This window comes from Fukomys damarensis, unplaced genomic scaffold, assembly GCF_012274545.1.
Source record: "Fukomys damarensis isolate Sample0158 unplaced genomic scaffold, DMR_v1.0_HiC HiC_scaffold_36, whole genome shotgun sequence".
Lineage (NCBI taxonomy): Eukaryota > Metazoa > Chordata > Mammalia > Rodentia > Bathyergidae > Fukomys > Fukomys damarensis.
The window spans coordinates 13,602,169-13,623,571 of NW_022900948.1; the positions used below are offsets into that span (position 1 = coordinate 13,602,169).

Sequence of the window (21,403 nt, forward strand, 5' to 3'; positions counted from 1 at the left end):
AAAAGGGTACAAATCAGAAGAAGGTCAAAGTCTGGAAGGAAATACAAAGCTTCTGTGAGGGCCAGGTATTTAGCTCAGTGGTTCTGCTGCCTGCCTCGCAAGCACAAGGTCCCAAGTTCGATCCCCGGTAGCATTAAAAAAACTTCTATGCCCACTGCTTATGGAATCAGGATGTGTCATCTTCATCTTGCTAGGTTCTGGGGTGCTGAGGACCCCTTCTAGGTTCTTTTTGTCCTGAGCAAAGAATTAGTCAAAACAAGGGCAAAAGGCAAAGACATTTTGTGTTTATTAAAGATCGAAAAAGAAACATGCTTTGTAGAACATGGGCCAATTAAATTAGGAGAAGTACACTCTGTAGAGTGAGAGCAGACCACTGTGAAAGAGAGAACACAGCCACGAAGAAAATGGCCACTGTCTTTTGTATCCCCCACTTGTCAGGCTGATGTAGGTCTAGATTGTCCTGTCAAAAATCTGTTCTAGTTCTCATGAGAGGACTCTGATTGGTTTCAGGTTCATGGTTTTGAGAACTGTTCCATGCATGTGTCCTGAACTCTGTGATTCACAGGTCACACCCACTTGCCCAGCTCACTTGCCATGCTGTAATCTCATGCCTCATTCCCAACACATCATTGTATTCACCAACCCTGTAAGGTCCAGGAAGCTTCTGTGTCCAGAGTTTTTATTGGTTTTTCATTGCGTAGGCACAGTTGTTTGAATTGGGAGATACATGGTTAAACTCATTTGCCAGTCCCGTTCCTCTCTCCCTTCAAAGGTTTAGAGGAGGTCCCATTGAGAGCTGAACAAAAGCCCCAACCTTCTGATTACATAGATAGTCTTTCTGATGTGACCAGCCCCCATCCTGAAGACTTCATTACAAAGAGGCTATTACTCTGGAAATTCCAAAGATTTAGAGTCCCCCAGGAATAGAACACAAAAGCCAGTCAAATTCTTCATTTTACACTACCAATCTTTACCAGGCCACGATTGTGTACTCAGCACTCAGGAGGCTGAAGCAGGATTATCCCTTTGAGTTCAAGGTCAGCCTGGGCTACATAGTGAGACTGTGTCTCAAAACAAACAACCATTGCTAATCCTTAAAAGACATGTACATTCTTCAGTTTTTTCTTGAACTCATTCAAGCTTTTACCCTCACTATTTCACACTGATGACACTTAAGGTCATTAATATCCTTCACCTTGTTAAATATTGTGATAACAGGAAATTATCAGTACTTGCAACAACATGTAACACCTCTTTCTGAAATGTTTTGTTTACTTGGCTTTTTGGTTACCATTATTTCTCTTAGTTCTCTTCCCATACATTGGCTGCTCTTCTCCATTCAGATATCTAATGGACATCTCAAGATTATTTAGAAAACTGAATTTCTGATCATCTGCTTACCTTCTAAAGTTTCCCTCCTTTTTTATTGAGACAGGGTCTCACTATGTGGTTCAGACTGCCCTGGAATTCACTATGTAGTCCAGGCTGGTCTCAACTCACAGCAATCCTCCTGCCTCAGCCTCCCGAGTGCTGGGATTACAGGATGTGCCACCACGCCTGGCCTCACTGGCCTTTTAAACTTGCTAGATAGCCCAAGCTGGCCTTGAATTCACAGTGATCGTCCTACCTCAACCTCTGAGTGCTGGGTAAAAGAGAATATGGTAAGAGACTTTAGCTTGAGGAGCTGACAAAGATCAGGCTGGCCCTTCACAAAACAGAGTAAGAAAAACTAGGAAGACTCTAGCACAAGGATCTGGAAGGGGCATATTCTGATGAAGGGGGTCATACTGGTCTACCCTCAAAAGCAGGCCAGCTTTTAAAGATTAGCTGAGGTGGGCCAAGTTCTGGTTAATTATTTCAGTCCTGATTTCATGAAAGTCCAGGTTGAATCCTTGTGACTTGAGGGGCACTTTTATTTATTATGGGAGAAATGTGCCTGGAGGGACATTTCATTTCTCGGGAGAGGTATTCTTATGACTTGAGGGGTAATTTTAGTCAAGAGAGCCTCTGCTGGATCCAAGGTGACCTTAGGTGTAGGGCAGTAGTGGCAAACCTATGGCATGCCTGCCACAGCAGGCCATTTGTATCATTGAAAGTTCTGAAATTTTGGTTCACCATCACTAGTTTAGGGCATTGGAAACCTCTGAGTGTAAGTGTTCTCAGTCTTGAAGGGTGATGAGATAGGCAAGTTAGATTTAAGACTAATGGACAGTCCATATGTCCCACATGTCTTTTATGCCAAACTGAGAAGGATTTGACCTAGGGTTTCACAAAGTTAAGGACAAGCTGTGTTCTCTTTTTTGTTTCCTTTTGGTCATGTGTGGATGCAAGTAAAGAGTCAATTTTTAGCAAAAAGACTACTTTTAAAACCCTGACTGCCTCAGAAGAAACCACAAGCTATACTTTTGATGAGTGACAGGCTAAGGGCCCAGGAGTTTATTTGTTCATTCTTTGTCCCTATTCACGACTGTCAGTGTCTCCAGATAGAGTCCAAAGAGGTTCCCTAAAGAGATGAAGAGTTCAATGTGGCCTAGGCAGATTTTTGTTTTTTGGGGGGTTGGTTTTTTGTTTTTGTAGTTTATTTTTTGAGACAGGGTCTCACTATGTAGTTCAGGCTGCCCTTAAACTCATGGCGACCCTCCTGCTTAAATCTCCTGAGTGCTAGGATTACAGGTGTGCACCACCATGTGTCCAACTCCTGGGAGTTTCTTGACATCTTGTGATGGAAAAGCATTTTAGTACACATCAGTGAGAGACAGAGCTTTATTAGGCAAAGTGGCAATTTAAGAGAAAATGGGAAGAGTTTGAGGAGCTGAAGGGGACACAAGTCTGATGGAAAGTATGACTGTCCTGTTAACAAAGGAACAAAAACAGTTTTTATAGAGAAGAAGGGTTGGCTAGAGTCTGACAATTACTTCAGTTCTGGTTTTGCAAGATGTCTTTGGAGAAGTCTTTATTCCTTCAGGGGACAATCTGGTCTTCATGAAATAATTGCTTTTGCTTGGGGCAGTCTCACAAGGTCTGCTGGAACCCAGCGAGATTGTAGGTTTAGGGAAATGATTGGAGAAGCCTGGGTGCTCCTTGTTAGTTGAAGGTCCCTAAAGTCTTATTAATTGAAAGTCCTTTAAGTCTTGAAAGAGGGTGAGATAGGTTATGTAAATTTATGGCCAATTTTGTATTACTGGCTTTTTTATTTATTTATTTATTTATTTATTTATTTATTTATTTATTTAGGTACCGGTGATTGAACTCAGGACCTTGCACTTGCGAAGCAGGCGATGGCACCACTGAGCTAAATCCCCAGCCCTGCCAGCTTTTAAGCAGATACTCTCTAAATGATGAACATGCTAAGCAAGGATCTGACTCATTTTTATGGTAATAAAGCAGACAGATACAAAATAAAGGTCAAGCTTTGTTCTGCTTTTAGTTACCCACTGAACATCTATAGGCCTGCCACTATTAACGGTCTGAGGAAGTAAGGAACTTTAACTTATCATACCCACAGACTGTGTGTTGACTCTCATTGCAGAGAAAGAATTTTCAAGTCTAGTCAGTAAGAGGCATGGAAAAGATTTATTTAGAAGAACAGAAGTACACAATGGGAGTTGAGAGAATGAGATGAATTATGTTCTGGAACTGGGAATATTTATGTATTTTGAGGGGGTAAGAATCTGTGGAATTTGTAAATCTATAGGAAATTCTGGCTTGGTTTACAAGAGATGGCCCACTCATAGGTAGAAAGATAATGGGTCAGGCGGAGGATTTAGCTTAGTGGTTCCTCTGCCCAAGTTTGATCCCTGGTACAGAGAGAGAGGGAGAGGGAGAGAGAGAGAGAGAGAGAGAGGGAGAGAGGGAGGGAGGGAGAGAGAGAGAGAGAGAAAAGAAAGGAAGGAAGAAAGAAAGAAAGAAAATGGGTCATATTTTACAGGTGAAATGATGACCCATTTTATAGGAGCAAAGCATTGGCCCACTGCGGGGGGTTTTTTGGGAGGGCGGGTACCAGGGATCAAACTCAGGTCCTTGCACTTAGGAGGCAGGCAGCAGAACCACTGAGCTAAATCTCCTTTTTTAAAAGTGGGTGATCCAAGATGTTTTGACTAAAAACATTCTTGGAACTCTCTAAATCTGTTTCTTTAAAATGAAGTTTCTGTGCTTTATCAACTAAGCTAATTTATGGAGTTACAGTATCTATAAAAGATTTGGGGTCTAAGTGGCCTAGAAAAGAAAACAGATAAGCCTGAGAATCATAAACAAGACTAGGGAGTATAGATAACCTGGTGTCCAGAGGTTGTAGTCTTCTTAAAAGTGCATTTTTTAAATTATGATTTTCTTTGTATCCTTTCTACCTATTTATTTGATCATACCTCAGGCTTAAGTGAAGAGTCACTGTATTTTTAGCAAAAGCAGCTTTTAGGTTCTTGGCTGTCTCAGAAGAAAACACAAGTCATATTTTTAATGAATACCAGTTAAGGGCCTAGGGTGTACCAGATCTTTATTCTCATGATGGTCTTGTCACTGGTTAGTCTGAGGACGTGCTCCATAGAGGAGGTGGGACCTCAACTCACCCACCCACAGAACAGGCTCCCTGACTTCCATCACAGAAAAATAATTTTCAGGACACACAGAAAAGATTATTGGCAGAAGAAATGTCTTGGTAACTGGGTTTTGGGGTTCTGGAGTCTCCTTCTGGAGGTGGTTTCTAGGTTCTTTCTGTACTGAGGAAAGAATTAGTCAAGACAAGCACAAGTGGTAGCCAAGTTTTATTAAAGGCAGGAAAAGAAACAGGCTGTACAGAGAGAGTTTGGATCAAGTAAAAGTAAGAAAAGAAGTATACCCTACAGCTGAGGGTGGGCCACCATTCAAGACAGAACACAGTGGCAAAAACTCAGTGTGGACTGTCATTTTTGTATCACCCACTCCTTAGGCTGACATTAGGTCTAGGCCATCCTGTTGAAAGCCTGCTTAAGTTCTCACGAGAAGTCCATATGCGAGGCTTTGGGAAATGTTCTGGACATGTGTCCTGGAATCTTGTCAGGCCTCCTTTCCCAGCCAGTTTTTGTCATGCCCTACCTACCTTCATATCTCACACTCAGGAGGGCCTACAGGTACTTGTACAGTGAGACATGTTTTATGACCTATTGCTGAGTATATCTATGTTTTGGGGGAGGTAGAAATCTGGAATTTGTCGATATATTGAAAATGTGGGCTCAATTTACAGGTGAAAGCTCCATTTTACAAGAGAAAGGCATGGACTCTATCTATTGTGTTTTTTTAAGACTTAGGAATTTAGGAATAAGTAGCCTAGAAGGAAAAGAAATGTAATTTGGGGTGGCTTTTATCCTGAAACTGCAGTGTTTAAAAAGCACAATTTAAAAATTATGATTTTTGCTTTGCCTTCTCATTTCTTCTACTCTACCCTTCTGTCTCAATACCAGTTTATTCTAAGATGCTGCTGTAAGTCTTGTCAGCACTACTGCAACAGCCTATTGATGTTTCTTCCCTGTTCCTCTGTAGTGTATTTTCTAACATGGGAACCAGAATTATCCCTTTAAAGTATTATTCAGATTATGGCATGCTCAAAACCCTCCAGTATTTTTCCATCCTCCTCAGAATAATAGGAAAAGTCCTTACAGTGCCTTGCAGAAGCCTGTATGATGTAGCCCCCTGATATTGATACTTGTCTAATCACATCATCTACTACTCTCCCTTTCATTGTTTTCTAGCTACATTTTTTTTTTTTTTAGCATACCAGAAATTTTGCACTTGCTCTTTGGAAAACCCGGTGTGACTTGTTCTTGCCTTTCCTTTAAGCTCTGTGCTTGTGTTACTGTCTCAGTAGAGCTTTCCTGCCCTGCCCTGTAAAATAACCATTCTCACATATATCCTCCTTACTCTTTCACCTGCTTTATATTTTTTCATTATCTCTTACATTCTTTCTCTCTACCTCCTTCTCATTTTCTCTTCACATGCACACACACACATACACACTTTGTGTCTCCTATACAATGTCATCTTCATGGGAATAGAGACTTAAGATTGTTGAGCAAACATATCAGTTGCTGGTCCTTAACGCACACCTGTGATCCCAGCACTTGGGAGGCTGAGACAGGAGTATCACTGTGAGTTCAAGACCAGCCTGGGCTACATAGTGAGTTCCAGGTCAGTCTCAACTACACAGTGAGACCCTGTCTCAAAAAACAAACAAACAAAAAAAAAGCTGCTCATCAAACATTTATCTTAAGGAGGTATCACCTGTTTCTTTCCAAGGATAGTGTCTTCTTTAGAAATTTGATTTCATATTTTTTGGACTTGTTTTAAGATACTTTCTGTCAGGAGTATTAGTTCTCTACTGCTTCCTTCTGTCTGTAAAGAAGCACAGGCCTTTCCCATTCTAAAAAAAAAAAAAAAAAAATTGAGGGAATCTCCCAGTGACCCTGCCTCTTCCTGTAACTACCATTCTCTCTGTACTTTCTTGAGCCAGAAGGGCAGCAACCGCCAGTGCCCGTAGGCAAGGGAGCCAGCTCCTGACCATTGGGTCAAGCTGTTTGGAAAGGTAGGCTACTGGTGCAAAGGAGGTCCCTTTGTTTTGTCCTAGGACTCCTGAGGCAATCCCCCTTATTTCAGACATAGAGAATGATCAGGGAGGGCTAGGGCGGTGGTGGAGAGAAGGGCGGTCTTCAGGGCTTTAAAAGAGGTATGAATGTCTAATGGGCCTAGAGGGCTTCAAGGAGTTTTGTTTTGTTTTGTTTTTGTTTTTTTGTCAACTCAGAGGGGTTTAGCCAAGAGCCCAAAGTTAGGAATCTAAAGGTGGAAGTAGCAAGCAAGGCCAAGGAATGAGAGGAGCTCTTCTCGTGAAACTGGAGTGGGAAGGGCCTCGATAAGTTTTTCTATCAAGAGTAATCTCGTGTTGTGGAGAGAAAGAGAGAACCCGAGGTAGGTGACTGAGTGTTGGGAAAGTTGGACCTTGTTGGGAGAGAATTGATACCTGCACAAGGCCAGGAAGTTTAGGAGGAGAGCAGTGTGGGCCTGTGAGTCTTGTAGGGTGGGGCTGCAAAGGAGCAGATCATCAACATATTGGAGCAAGGTAGAGGCTGAGAGGGTTAATTGGGAGAGATCAGAGGCAAGAGCTTGGCCAGAGTGGGGCTGTCACAAAAGCCCTGGGGGAGGAAAGTCCAAGTGTATTGTTGGGAATGATGGGTATCTGGGTCTGTCCAAGTTAAGTGAAGAGATCTTGGGAGTCAGGTGAAGGGGAATGTGAAAAAGGCATCTTTAAGATCGATGACAATGAAATGGGTTGTATCAGAGGGGATATGGGAGAGAAGGGTACATGGTTTGGGGACTACTGGGTGTATAGGAAGAAAAGCAGCATTAATGGTGTGCCAGTCTTTCACAAGGTGGTAAGAACCATTGGGTTTGATGATAGCAAGGATGGGAGTATTACAGGGTGAATGTGTGGGATGGAGGAGACCCTTTCAGAGAAGGTCTCGGATGAGGGGCTTGAGTCCCTGTAAATGTTTAAGCACTATGGGGTATTGGGAAACATTGGGGAAAAGGAAGAGGTCTTTAAGACAGATTTGGATTAGGGCATAATGGGTGGTGAGTGAGGGTTGGGTGAGATCCCAGCCTTCGGGATCAACTAAAGAAGGAGGCAGGGGAAGAGAAGAGGTGGGAGGGGAATCTGGTGCAGCTTGTACTAAGAGTAAATTAGTGGGTATATGGGAAGATGGGTAGAGAGTGATGGTGGCCTTAAATTTACTTAAAATGTCTCATCTGAGGAGAGGCATAGGTCATGTTGGGAGAATCAGGAAGGTATGGATAAAGAAGGTGTTGAGGAGAGAGAAAGTCAAAGGGACTGTCATAACTGGCCTAGTGGGAATTCTATCAATGCCTGTGATGAGGGTTTGCAAAGGAAATGTCTGTTCTGAGAAGTGGGTTAAGGCTGAATAAGTGGCCCCCATATCCAGTAGGAATGAAATGGGCTTACCAGACACGTGTTTCGTTACTCTGGGCTTGTGATGGGTGATCTGCATGAGGGCTGGCGTCCCTGGGCACCATCAATCCTCAGCAGCCAATCCTAGGAGCTCTGGCAAAGTAGGTAGGCCCTTCTAGTGGAGGTAGGGGAAGAGTTGTCTCCCTCCCTCTTTGGAAAAGGGGGCAGTCAATCTTCCAGTAGTCTTCTTGCTTACATGCTGGGCAAGGGCCAGGGGAGGTCTAGGATTAGGGCACTGTTTTTCCCAGTAGCCGGTCTGGTTGCATTTTAAGCAAGGACCAGGGGGCACTCTAGCAGGAGGTCTGTTTGTAGACCCCTTTGGTTTGGGGCCCTGTCTTGAGCCATGTAGGACATCTGCAAACATCTGGAATTTAGCCTTGTCTTGGAGGGCCTTTTCTTGTTTTTCTAATTCTTCCTGATTATTATATACTTTGAAGGCCAGGTTAAGGAGATCACATTGACTAGCCTGGGAGGGTCTTCTTCAACCTTTTTAAGTTTTTTTCTGCTATCTGGGGTGGATTGGGATATAAAGTAGGTATTAAAAATAATCACCCAGCTTGTGAAGTGGGGTCAATTTTGGTATATTTCTGAAGAGCCTCAGTGAGGTGCAACAGTAATTGTGCCAGATTTTCTTCCTGGGCTTGAGTTATTTCTCCAATCTTATCAGAGTTAACTGTGGGCTGTTTCATTTTTCCAAAGTGGCTCATTTCTTTTAGGAATAGGAGCCATGCTAGAATGTAGTACCAGTTGGACCATTTTGTCTGGTAGAGAACTCTGTTAATAAGAACCTCAAATTCAACATGTGTGAAACAAAATTCACTATTTAAAAACAAATCATTTGACTTTGTACATATAATAGAATCTAGTCTCTAAGATAATTGTAAGGATTGAGTAAGATAATACATAAAACAAGCTTCAAATTCTGGCAGATAGAAAACACATAGTAAGTATTAACTACTATTATTACATGATAGTTTCTCCTGCAAGTTTCTTAAGGGCGAGGACCATATTCTCAAACCTACCACACTGTAATAGATATTCTTTAAAGGTTGGGTTAAAATGAATAATAAGGGCCCAGGGTGGTAGCTCAGCAACACTGCACCTGCCTGGCAAGCGAAGGTCCTGAGTTCTGTTCCCAGTACTAAATAAATAATAATCTATTGAAGATATGGTTTGTATATCCTCTTATTATGTTATTGACAGTGGGATGACATCAGATATTTTTTTTTCCTTAGGTGCACTATGTTGTAATCATTCGAAGGATAATCAGATGTGCCGTGATGTTTGTGAGCAGGTAAGCTTGATGATAATTGTAGACACTATCGGTTATATAACTTTTTTAAAAGTTAGTTACGGAGAGATCTTTTGGACAGTGCCTTAGCTGTGTGATCAGGGTTCATATCCCATGAATGGAACAAATTGGCCTATGCCTGCTGACATGATGCACTAAGAACACAGTATCTTACAAAGGGTTCCTGCCAAAAATGCATAACCTAAGCCAGGAGAAAATAATCAGACAAACCTAGTTTGAGGGTTATTCCTCAAAACAACAGCCTATAGTCTTGAAAATATCAGTTATATTAAAACTACTTATAGCAGTTATTATGAAAACAAAGTCCTAAGAAACTGCCCCAGATAAAAGGAAACTAAAACCAGGTGTGGTGGTACACCCCTGTTATCTCAGCACCTGGGAGGCTGAGACAGAAGGATGATGAGTTTGAGGTCAGCCTAGCTTACCTAAATAAAAAAATAAAAGAGAGAGTGGGAAGGAAAAAAACCAAAGTGACATGGGATAGAACTCGGGTCCTCATGCTTGTGAGACAGGCGGTGGAACCACTGAGGTAAATCCCCCACCCTGCGATCTGTTATTCTCAATTGGATCCTGGAATGAAAAAAAAATGGTCATAACGGACTTTATTGAGATAAATTAGTAAAATTTGAGCATGGACTGGATCTTAATATTATTATATCAGTTTTGTGATTCAGAATTCGATCATTCTCGTGGTTTAATGTAACAGTGTCCACGTTCCAGAGATTTGTACATGCTAAGATTTAGGAGTGAATAATCATAATGTCTATAATTCTTAAGTGGTTCATCAGTATCATCATAATGACACCTGTGTAAGTGTAGCGAGAGTTAAAACAAATTTTGTGAGGGTTTGTTTGTTTGCTTGTTTTTCCAGTACAATTGAACTCAGGACCTTGTGCTTGTCAGGAAAGTGTGGCACCACTGAGCTACATCCCTGGCCCTTTGTAAGATATTAATAATGGGTGAATCTTAGTGAATACCATGTAGGGATTGATTTTATTATTAAAACTTTTTAGATAGAATTTATCTAGTTGTGCCTTATGCAAATTTCACTGTTTATATAGTCCTACCTTTCTTTTATCATATTAGTTGTGTCATCTAGCCTTAACACTTGAAAAATAATAATCTCAGTCATTTCCTGAAGTTTTCTACCAAGTGTGCTGTTAGGAGGTGGAGGGTAGTTGGAGGTATGTCACAGGGGGCATGCTCTGGAAGGGCCTGTCTCCTTCTCTTACTCTTCCTTTTGCTCTCTGTTTCCTGGTTGCCGTGGGATAAGCATGTTTTCTTCATCCATATCCTTCTGCCATCCCATTTCTGCATTGGAGCCAGTCAACCATGGACTGAAACCATAAGCCAAAATAAACTCCTTTACAAGCATAACACTGGCTTTCACAAACATATCTCTTGCTTTTATACTCTAAATTTTTACTTTTTTGTAATAGTAGCCAGCTGTGTGACTCAGTACCTTTCGCTGAAACAATCTTTGTGTTTACCCACTTGGTACGATGAACAGCAAGGTGTATACATGTGTACAAAAGTGTCAAACTGGGATTTTTCACCCACATGATGCTCCTTCCATCTGACAGGTTTTATATATGTTTACCTGGGCATCACAGAGGGTATAATACATCCACACCACTCTAGGATTTGTTTTTTAAAAGTTTTCGTTTGATTTTTCTGGTAGAAGTAGCCCATTTCAGTACAATGGCACATGAAAAACCAGATGTACAAATTTTGGAGGAGGTTAAAAGTGAATCATCAGATCACTCATGCAAAGCTGGGGGGCATGGTGGCGCACGCCTGTAATCCCAGCACTTGGGAGGCTGAGGCAGGAGGATCACTGTGAGTTCGAGACCAGCCTGGGCTACATAGTGAGTTCCAGGTCAGTCTCAACTACATAGTGAGACCCTGTCTCAAAAAAAACAAAAACAAAAAAACAAAGAGATTACTCATGCATGGATGATGAAGATGATCTATTATGGTAAAATGCATGTTTTCATAAAAGTGGGTAGATGATGGTGATGATGACTTTGATGTTGGTCATGTGACAGTGAAATGAAATGAGAATTGAATAATACAGACACAGGGAAGGAAGATCTTAATTCAGGTGACAATGAAAACATCAATGTAAGTACATATTTGACTGATTGAAATGTTGCATGGTCACACAACCAAATGGAGCAATTCACTGTTAAAATTAGGTCTGAAAATAAAGGGAGGATCTTGACAGGGGTGAAACCTATTGGATAGAATGCCAGACTGCCATTCAATTTTGGAAATTGTAACAGATGAACTGCTTGCTGCAAGATGTTGTAAAATACACAAAATCTGAAATACAGGTATGCCCCAGTAGCCATATTCAAAAATGTTTTTATTATGACACTTCACTAACTGAACTGAAAGCATTCATAGGTTTGCTGTACTTCACAGGTATTTCCCATGGCAGTCTGAGGAATGTAAAAGACTTATGGCAAAGCAGTAGGTCAAAGTGTGGCATAAAAATTTGTGCCCTTGTAGATATGAAGATTTATTATGCTTTCAATTTAGAAATTTATTCTGGGGCTCAGCCATCAGGTCTTAGTTCATATAGTAGTAAGCCAAATGATGTTGTTAACAGACTTGTTGCTCCCATCTCGAAACTAATCAGAATGTGACATTCAGCAATTGATTTACCAGTTTCCAATCAATGTTACATTTGCTAACAGAGCACAAGTTGACCGTGGAACTGTACACAGGAACAAAGCAGAAATTCCAAATGAAACATTACAATTTCAAAACAAAGAATGTTATAGTATAATCTTGGATTTCAGAAAGATTTATGTTGGCCTCATATATGGCAAAGAAAAGAAAACTGATACTGCTGATGTCAACATTGCACCACGATAGAAATATTGGTAGACAAACCTTGATGAAATGGAAGCCTAAAATAGAAACTTTCCACCACAAAACCAGAGGTGGAGTAAATGTTATTGAGTTATGCAGCAACTGTGATGTCACTTGGAACACAAAGCCTTGGTCAATGGTTGTATTTTACTTGATCTTCAACATGTGTGGCATAAATAGTTTGATAGTGTACAAAAAAAAAAGTGCAAAATACCACAGAGAAATTTTCTTAGAGAATAGGGACTAAAACTCATGAGAGATCATTTATAGCAGAGGGAAAACAAGTATTTCTGCCCAGAGAACTACACAAAAAAATTGTGGAGCACACTGGTGAGCTGGCAGGTGAATAGGCAGCTACAACATCCCAGAGACTTACTATGACAACTAACTTTGCTTACTAGGAAAACCAAAAAGATGTCAACTGTGCCCTACACGAAACAACAGGAAAGCAAAACATACATGCTGTCAGTGCAAGTGATACTTGTGCGTGGGACATGCAATATTCATGTGTGAAAATTGCCTTGGGTGTGACAATTGAGGCAAAAATTATTTATGTTGTATAGTTCTATTGGTATCTTCACTGTAGCTCCCATAGGATTTTATTGCTCATTACACATTTGATATTTTATTTTATTGATCTCTGATTTCCATGCTACATGCACGTAGTACAACATAGTAGGAAGCTCCTGACAAAACAGGAAGAGAAGAGAGGTGACAAGAATGGCCTGCCAGTAGGAAAGGAAAGCTAAGCACACGTTCTGTTAGTATAAGCAAGACATGTGCATGAAACATGTAGGTGTCATGTGTGAAGACTGCCTTGGGCGTGACAGTTAAAGCAAAGTTTTTTTTGTTTTGTTTTTTTGTAGAGTGCTTTTGGTATTTTCATTGTGGTTCATATAGGAATTTATTTCTGATGTTATTTTTTAGTTTTTGTAAGTAAGTACACAGCTAATGTGAAAATATTGATGTCTGTTCTAAGCACTCATTTGATATCTTAGTGATATCTTATTTTTATATTTAGGTGTAATATTTGAAGTGTAAAGGTTTTTCTGTAGAGTGCTGTTGATATTTTCATTTTAGTTCATGTAAGAATTTATTTCTGATATTATCTTTTAGCTTTTGTAAGCAAGTACAGAGCTGATGTGAAAGTATTGATGTTTATTCCAAACGTGCCATACATATTAATAAATTAATACTTTATTGATACTTTGTGTTCCTGTTAACAACACATTGTATAATATAATAAAAACCTCCTGACAAAACAGCAAGATCAGCGAAATGTCAAGTATGTCCTACAAGGCCAGGAAAGCAAAACACATATGTTGTCAGTTGATACGAATGTATGGAATGTACTGTTGTTTGTTATGTGTGAAGACTGCTGTAGGTGTAATAATTGAAGTAAAGATTGTTTTTTATTGTAGAGTGCAATTGGTATTTTCATTGTAGTTCATATAGGAATTTATTTCTGTTGTTCTTTTCTAGGCTTTGTGCACCAAAAAACAGTTGATGTTGAAAATTTTGATACTTTTTTATGACAATAAGTAATAAAAATGCAATACTTCATTTTGTGATTTTTTTCCCCTATTAAGCACTCATTGTTTGATATAATAAAACTCATTTAATTAAAATTAATAATTCATCAGTAGAAATATTCTAAAGAATAAACATCGATTTGATACACCCATGTTTTTGTAACTTTATGATAAAAAAATGTATTGTGCTCCTTCCCCTCCCTACCTTCTTTCCTCCCTCAGTCTCTAGCTAGAGTCCCTTCCCCAATTTTCATTATTATTATTACTATTTTAGCTTATGTTTGTGGCATATAGTGATTATATTCATTGAGGCTACTTGGTACATATACACGACACATTTAAAATATTATGTCTCATTCCCCTGTCCCCCTCCCCAACCTCAGTGTCTTGGTTCTTTTTCCATATGTATAAGATCTTTCTCCCTGTTTCCTTTGATAGGTCTTTTATATTGCTCATTATTTGTAGTTTAGATTACTGAAGTTACAGAAAACATATAGTATTTAAGCTTATGTGTCTGATTTATTTAATTTATTTCACTTGTTTTCAAGGTGCATTCATATTCCTACGAATGTCTTGCATTTATCCTTCTTGATAGCTGAATATTATTCCATTGTGTATATTTACCACATTTAAAAAATCCATTCATCTCTTGATGGGCATATAGACTGCTTCTACGATTTAGCTATTATGAATTGTGCTTCTATAAACTACTAGCCCTAGTTTTTTGTATTATATGTATCATTGTAATATGATGTCTTTAACTCTTTTGGGAAGATTTTCTAGAAGGGAAATAGCTGCATAGAGTGGAATTTCTATTCTTAGTTTTTTGAGAACTCTCCATACTGATATCTATAATGACTGCACTAGTTTACATTCCCATAAACAACATAGAAGATTCCTTTTTCACCACAGTCACACCAGCATTTGTTAGTATTTGATTTCTTGATTACTACCGTGTTTCCAGAATATGATGAAATCTCAGTGTTGATTTAGTTTTATTTCTCTAATGGCCAATGAAGTTGAACATTTTTTTCACGTGTTTATTTGCCATTTTTTTTTTTTTTTCTGAGAAGTGTCTTTTCATTTTAGTTGCCCATTTTTTAATTGGGTCTTTTGGGGGGCTATGTTTTTGAGCTCTTTACATATCCTACATATTAATCCTCTATCTGAGGTATAATTGGCAAAAATTTTTCCCATTCTATAGGTTGTCTTTCACTCTGTTGGTTGTTTCCTTTGCTGTAAAGAAGCTCTTTAATTTTATGTAATCCAATTTGCTGATTCTTGCTGTTATTTCTTGTGCAATTGGAGTTCTGTTCAGAAAGTCCTTGCCTATACCTATGACTTAAATAGTTTTACCTGTTTTTATCTTGCAGTTGGTTGTTTCTGTTTTAATGTTTAGCTCTTTGATCCATTTTTAATGTAATTTAGTAAATAGTGAGTGATGTGGTTCTAGATTCAGTCTTCTACTAATGGATCGCCAGTTTTCCCAGCACCATTTGCTAACAAGGTTACTTTGTTTTTGGCCTCCTTGTGAAAGATCCACCATATGTTTTTGGCTTCCTTGTTAAAGATCAAATAGTTGAATGTGTCTGGGGTTGTTTCTCCATCCTCTGTTCTATTCCACTGATACACATCTGTTTTTGTGCTAATCCCATGCTATTTATTTTTTTCTCTCATTGAGTTTATTGGTACATTTTAGGTATACAGTACAGTTATATTCATTATTGGAATCTTGTACCTTTACATGACAGGTCTTGGCTCTCATTTTACTTTATTTCCATTTTTTCATTTTCTCATATTTTTTTCTTTTCCCTTATTACCTTTCCCTTACCCTTCCCACTTTCCCTACACCTTTACCATGCTATTTATTTTTTAAATCACTGTAGCCTTGTAGTATGACTTGAAGTCAAATATTGTGATGTCTCGTGCTTTACACTATTGCCTAGGATTGCTTTTGCTTCTTAGGGTCTCTTCCAGTTCCACATGAATTTTGGGATTGTTTTCCCTAGCTCTGTGAAAAATGCCATGGGTATTTTCTTTAGGATTGCAGTAAAAATGTATACCAGGGGCTGGGGATTTTAGCTTAGTGCTTCTACCACATGCCTTCCAAGTACAAGGACCCAAGTTTGATCCCCGGTAACAACAACAACAACAACAAAAAATGTTTATTGGTTTTGGAAATATTGCCGTTTGACAATAATATTGTTTCTATCTATTCAGGAACATGAGATGTCTTTCCATTTTCTGATGTCCATTTCAATCTCCTTTTTCTGAGTACTGTAGTTTTCATTGTAGAGGTCTTTCACTTTCTTAATTCCTAAATATTTAATTTTTCTTGATGTTATTGTGAATGGTATTGTTTTCCTAATTTATTTCTCAGTTCATGGTGTACAGGAACGCTATTGATTTTTATGTGTTGACTTTGTATCCTGCTATATTTCTGAATTTGGTTATTAATTCAAGGAGTTGTGGAATTTTTTGGGTCTTTCATGTATAGGATCATGTCATCTGCAGATAATGGTAATTTGACTCCTTCATGTCCTATACATATCTCTTTTATTTCTTTCTCTTGCCTGATTGCTCTGGCTAATGTTTTGAGTACTTTGTTGAACAGATGATGATGACGAGTGGTGATGATGGGCTTGCTTATCTTATTTCTGATTTTCAAAAGAAAGCTTTCAGTTTTTTCCCATTTTATATGATGTTGGCCATTGATTTGTCATAAGTGGCTTTTGTCATGGTCAGGTAAGATCCATCTGTACCTATTTTCTTTAGGGTTTTTTTTTGTCATAAACAAGTGCAGGATTTTGTCAAAAGCTTTTTCTGTATCTATCGATAGGATCATGTGAATTTTCTTTTATCCCAGCATCTGTGTGTGTGTGTGTGTGTGTGTGTGTGCGTGTGTGTATGTGTGAGTTGTTTCCCAGTACTGGGGATTGAACTCAGGACCTTGCACTTGCAGGGCAGGCACACCACCACTGAGCTAAATCCCCAGCCCTCCCTGCATCTGTTTATGTGGTGTATTGCGTATCTTTTTTTTTTTTTTAAATTGAGTTTATTGGTACAATCTAGGTATACAGTACAGTTACATTCATCATTGGGATTCAGTACCTTTACATAATAGGTCTTGATTCTCATGGTTTCCCCTTGTCCCTGCCCTCCCTTCACCCCCTCTCCCCTCCCCATTTACAAACACTTTATTTCCATTCTTTCAGTTTCTCATATTTTTTCCTCCCCCTTATTACCTTTCCCCCACCCTTCCCACTTTCCCTATACCTTTAGCCCTTTACTTCCTATTGCACATTATTAATTATCTCATTAGGATCCTGTATACTATTATAGTTTTCACACCAAAGAAACTATTCGGTATTTCAGTTAAAGAAATCTCTGTATGACCATTAAAAATAGGGAATCCTAAAATAAAACTAAAAAGGAAAGTAAAAGAGAAAAGGCAATGATGTGACATTAAAATAATCCTTAATTCTGGAGATGAAAATGGTCCCTGAACATATTTAAATTGCTTCTTGCTCTTATAGTCTTATCTTATTCTTTTTTTCATTATTTAGAGACTACTTTATTAGTTTCTGTAATCAAACCCGCGTAGATATGACCTTACATATTTAGTATGATGTGTTACCCCTGTACACATGGAAAAAATAAATAAATAAAAATAAAAATAAGTTAACATTTCTAGAGCAATATGGCTGACAATTTCTGTACAAATGCCAACTCAACACAGTAAATTGGGATGACTTTTTCCAAAGTTGGCAGCACTGTTAGTTTCCCAAAATTCAATTTATATATATATGTGTATATATATTTATATTTATATAAAAAGACTAATAATATTATGTTATACATCGATGGCAGCAACAGCTTTTCCAGGTTCTGCAGTCATCTGAACAAAATTATAGACATTCAGCACATTCCATTAAAAACAAAACAAAACAAAAAAAGAAAAGAATATTATCCAGAAAACAGCAAAGTTCTGTTGCTGTTGTGGTACCTGGCACCATTTTTATTTTATTAGCATCTTAATCATCATCTGGGAAGAGAACATTCTAGAGTAATATTATTAAATGTAGCTCTGATAAAGCACAGTCCCTACTATGTATCATGAAGCAGGTACTAGATATTTTACATTCATAGAGGTATGATACAGTACCATCCTACATCGATAATACTAGAATCAGTTTTGGTTTGAAATTTACTTTGTCTGCAATTAAGATGGCTACCCCTGTTTTTTTCTGGGCTCCTGTCACATGGAGAATTGTTTTCTATCTTTTCGCTTTCATTCTATGGGCTTCTTTTTGCACTAGGTGTGTTTCTTGTATACAACAAATTGTTGGATTTTGCTTCTTATTCCATTTTGCCAGTCTATTTCTCTTGATTGGTGAGTTGAGGCCATTGACATTGCTGGTTATAGCTGATATATACTGACTTATTATTGACATGTTATTGGCCTTTTGTTGACTTTTTACTTTTTCACCTTCTCCTTTTAATTTCTTGCCTTGCCTATTTGATTTGGTCTCTTGGGCCTCATGGTGTTGTTGCCTTCATTGTCTTTTTCTAGGATCTTGTTTAGAATTCCTTGTAGTGCTGGTTTGGTATTCATGTAGTTTCTCAGGTGTTCTTTGTCGTGGAAGTGTGTCTTATTTCCCCATCCATTTTGAAAGAGAGTTTTGCTGTATACATCAGTCTAGGTTGGAGGTTGTTCTCTTTTAGGACTTGAAATATCTCATTCCAGGCTCTCCTTGCCCCAAGGGTTTGTGTTGAAAAATCTGCTATGATTCTGATGGGCTTTCCTTTGTATGTGATTTGTTTCTTTTCTCTTACTGCTTGTAGTATTTTGTTCTTCTGTTGGGTTTCTGGGATCTTGATTATTATATGTCTAGGTCTAGATTTTTTTGATTGTAGCTAGTTGGGGTCCTATATGCCTCAGTTATCAGAATGTCAAATTCTTCCCCTCTGTTTGAGAAGTTTTCTGTCATTAATTGTTTGAACAGCTTTTTAAAGTCATTTGTATTTTCTCCTGCTACTTCATGTATTCCTATCAGTCTTATGTTATTCTTCTTTGCATCATCTAGGAGTTGTTGGATCGATTTCTCGTGATCTCTTATTGTTTTTAAGAGACCTCTCTTTTCATGGTCACTGACTGCAATCTTATCGTCTATATCTGAGAGCCTATCTTCACATTCTTTTATTCTGTTATGTAAACTTTCAATACAGTGTTTAATCTCCTGGATATCTGTTTGAATCTGTTTTATGGATTCCATTTCTTTCCTATGTTGGGCGTTTATTTTTTCCATTTCTTTCTTATGCTGAGCCTTCATGGCTTCTATTATGGTCCTGAGCTCATCTATTTTTTTGTCAGTTTCTGCTCTAGAGTCTCGAATCACAACTTCCATTTTGCTCACTATCTCTGTGGTTATCTGGGAAATTATTTCTGTTTTGAATTTTTCTAGAGCCTGATTGATCTGTTTTGTTACTTCCTGTGTTTTGAGTTCAGGGTGTCCTGGTGGTTCACTATCGGCCTTTTCGTCCTCATTTGCCCTACTGTTTGCCATTGGTGAACTGGAAGTCTGTCCTTGTGTCTTGCTTAAGTGTTTTCTCATTTTTATTTTTGTTGTCGGATTGTCCTGGGTTTAATCTCTGGATTATTACCCATATCTTCCTGATATAGTTGAGCTCTAGCTTCTGTGTCTCTAATGACCCACAGACATTCTCATCTTCATAACATCAGAGAAAACAGCTCATCAAATCAACCGCAATGCTTTACCCCAGCTGATACAATCAGCAACATGTTAAGATCAAGCACAACTTTGACACTGACCACCGGTAGTAGTCACTAGTCTATCACCCTTAAATCATTTGAATTAAATTGAAATCAAGAAGCAGTCCAGAACATGTCTTCAGTGAACACAATTTCAACATAGTGTATTTACCATTTAATGGCTCAGACAGAGCGAGGATGCAAGACCCCTGATCTCAGTTAGCTGATGGCTGAACCCCATGATGCTGACTGACCTCAGGCTGCAGGGCCCAGATTGAGTTCCCCAACCTTCTGAATGGTTGAATTCCACAATGTTCTATTACAGGTTTCCCACGCCCTTTCTTTAAAGATGTTCAAAGTTGGGAACTCAGAAAAATACCCTTGATGACCACCTCTGCCTCTGCAGAGTGAATCCAAAGACTGGCAGTCAGGAGAACTGAGCATGTTGGGGGGCGCTTATGGGGGTTCAGGGGCATCCGCGTGGCTACCTTCCTGGCGCTTGAGTGATGGCGGCTGGGTCGGGATCAGGCGTGGCTCTCCTTCCAGCAGTGGATCAGGGCCTAGGCTACCTCCCGGAGCTTGAGGGATGGCGTCTGGGTCGGGAGCAGGCGTGGCTCTCCTTCCCGTGGTGGATCGGGGCCCAGGCTACTTCCCTGTGCTTGAGAGATGGTGGCTCTGTATTGCATATCTTGAGCCATCCTTGCAACCCTAGGATCAAATCTACTTGGTCAGGATGTATGATCTTTTTGATGATTTGTTGCAGTCTGTTTGCCAGTATCTTGTTGAGGATTTTTGCATCTATGTTCATTAAGGAGATTGGCCTGTAGTTTTCTTTTTTAGCTGGATCTTTGTCTGATTTTGGATCAAAGGGATAATGGCATTCAGAAATGAGTTTGGAAGCACTCCTTCCCTTTTCTTTTCATTGAAGAGTTTGAAGAATATTAGTATTGTAACTTCCTTATAGGTCTTACGGAATTCAGCAGTGAATTCTTCAGATTCTAGGCCTTTTCTTAACTGGTAGGTTTTGTCTTTTGTTGTTGTTGTTATTCTTCTGTTGTTTTTTTTTTTTTTTTCTGCCTCAGTTTCTTTGCTTGTTATTGGATTGTTCAGAATCTTTATCTTCTTGGTTTAGGTTTTTTGTTTTTGTTTTTGTTTTTTTTTGTGGTACCGGGGATCAAACTCGGGTCCTTGTGCTTGCGAGGCAGGCCACCGAACGGCTGAGCTAAATCCCCGGTCCTTCTTGGTTTAGTTTTGATAATTGATATGAATCTAGGAACCTGCCGATTTACTCAAGATTTTCCAGTTTGTTGGAGTATAACTTTTCATACTAGTTACTAAATAACCTTCTAAATTTCAATATTGTCTGTTGTGATTTCACCTTCTTCATTACTAATTTCATTGATGTGGGCCTTTTTTCTCTTTCTTTTGATAAGTTTGGCTAAGTGTTTATCTAGTTTACCCTTTCAGAGAACTAGCTCTTTGCTTTGCTTTCTTATATATATTTAAAGTCATTAATATCCACTCGGATCTTTTTTATTTTCCTCCTTAAACCAGGTATAAGTTTGAATCATTGTTTTTTAGATATCTTGCAGTTCATCATTAGGTGATATTTGAGTTTGCTCTTTTTTCTTTTTCTTTTTTTTTTTTTTAATGGGGATCAAACTCAGGACTTTGCGCTTGTGAGGCAGGCGGTGGAGTTTGCTCTATTTTACCCATGTGAGAATTGATAGCAATAAACTTCTCTCCTGGGACTACTTTCATTGTGTCCCATGGATTCTGGTATATTGTGTTAATATTATTGTTTAATTAGAAAAATTGTTTAATTTCTTCCCTTTTTATCTTCTATGATCGATCTCTTTGGGTGTTCAATGGTATAAAGTTTTCAGGTCTTTATAAATTTGCTGTGGTTTCTTTTC

At 38.8% G+C, this 21,403-nt stretch overlaps 1 protein-coding gene across 1 annotated transcript in view; it reads left to right on the plus strand.

Moving 5' to 3' along the window:
• Window positions 1-7,589: 7,589 nt before the first annotated feature.
• The window catches only part of Reck (reversion inducing cysteine rich protein with kazal motifs), a 72,815-nt gene continuing 59,001 nt past the window's right edge, over window positions 7,590-21,403 (plus strand). Inside the window, exons 1-2 of the mRNA XM_010619439.3 lie at window positions 7,590-7,596; window positions 9,226-9,284. Coding sequence (XP_010617741.1) covers window positions 7,590-7,596; window positions 9,226-9,284 — 66 coding nt within the window. The remainder of the gene's footprint in view (window positions 7,597-9,225; window positions 9,285-21,403) is intronic.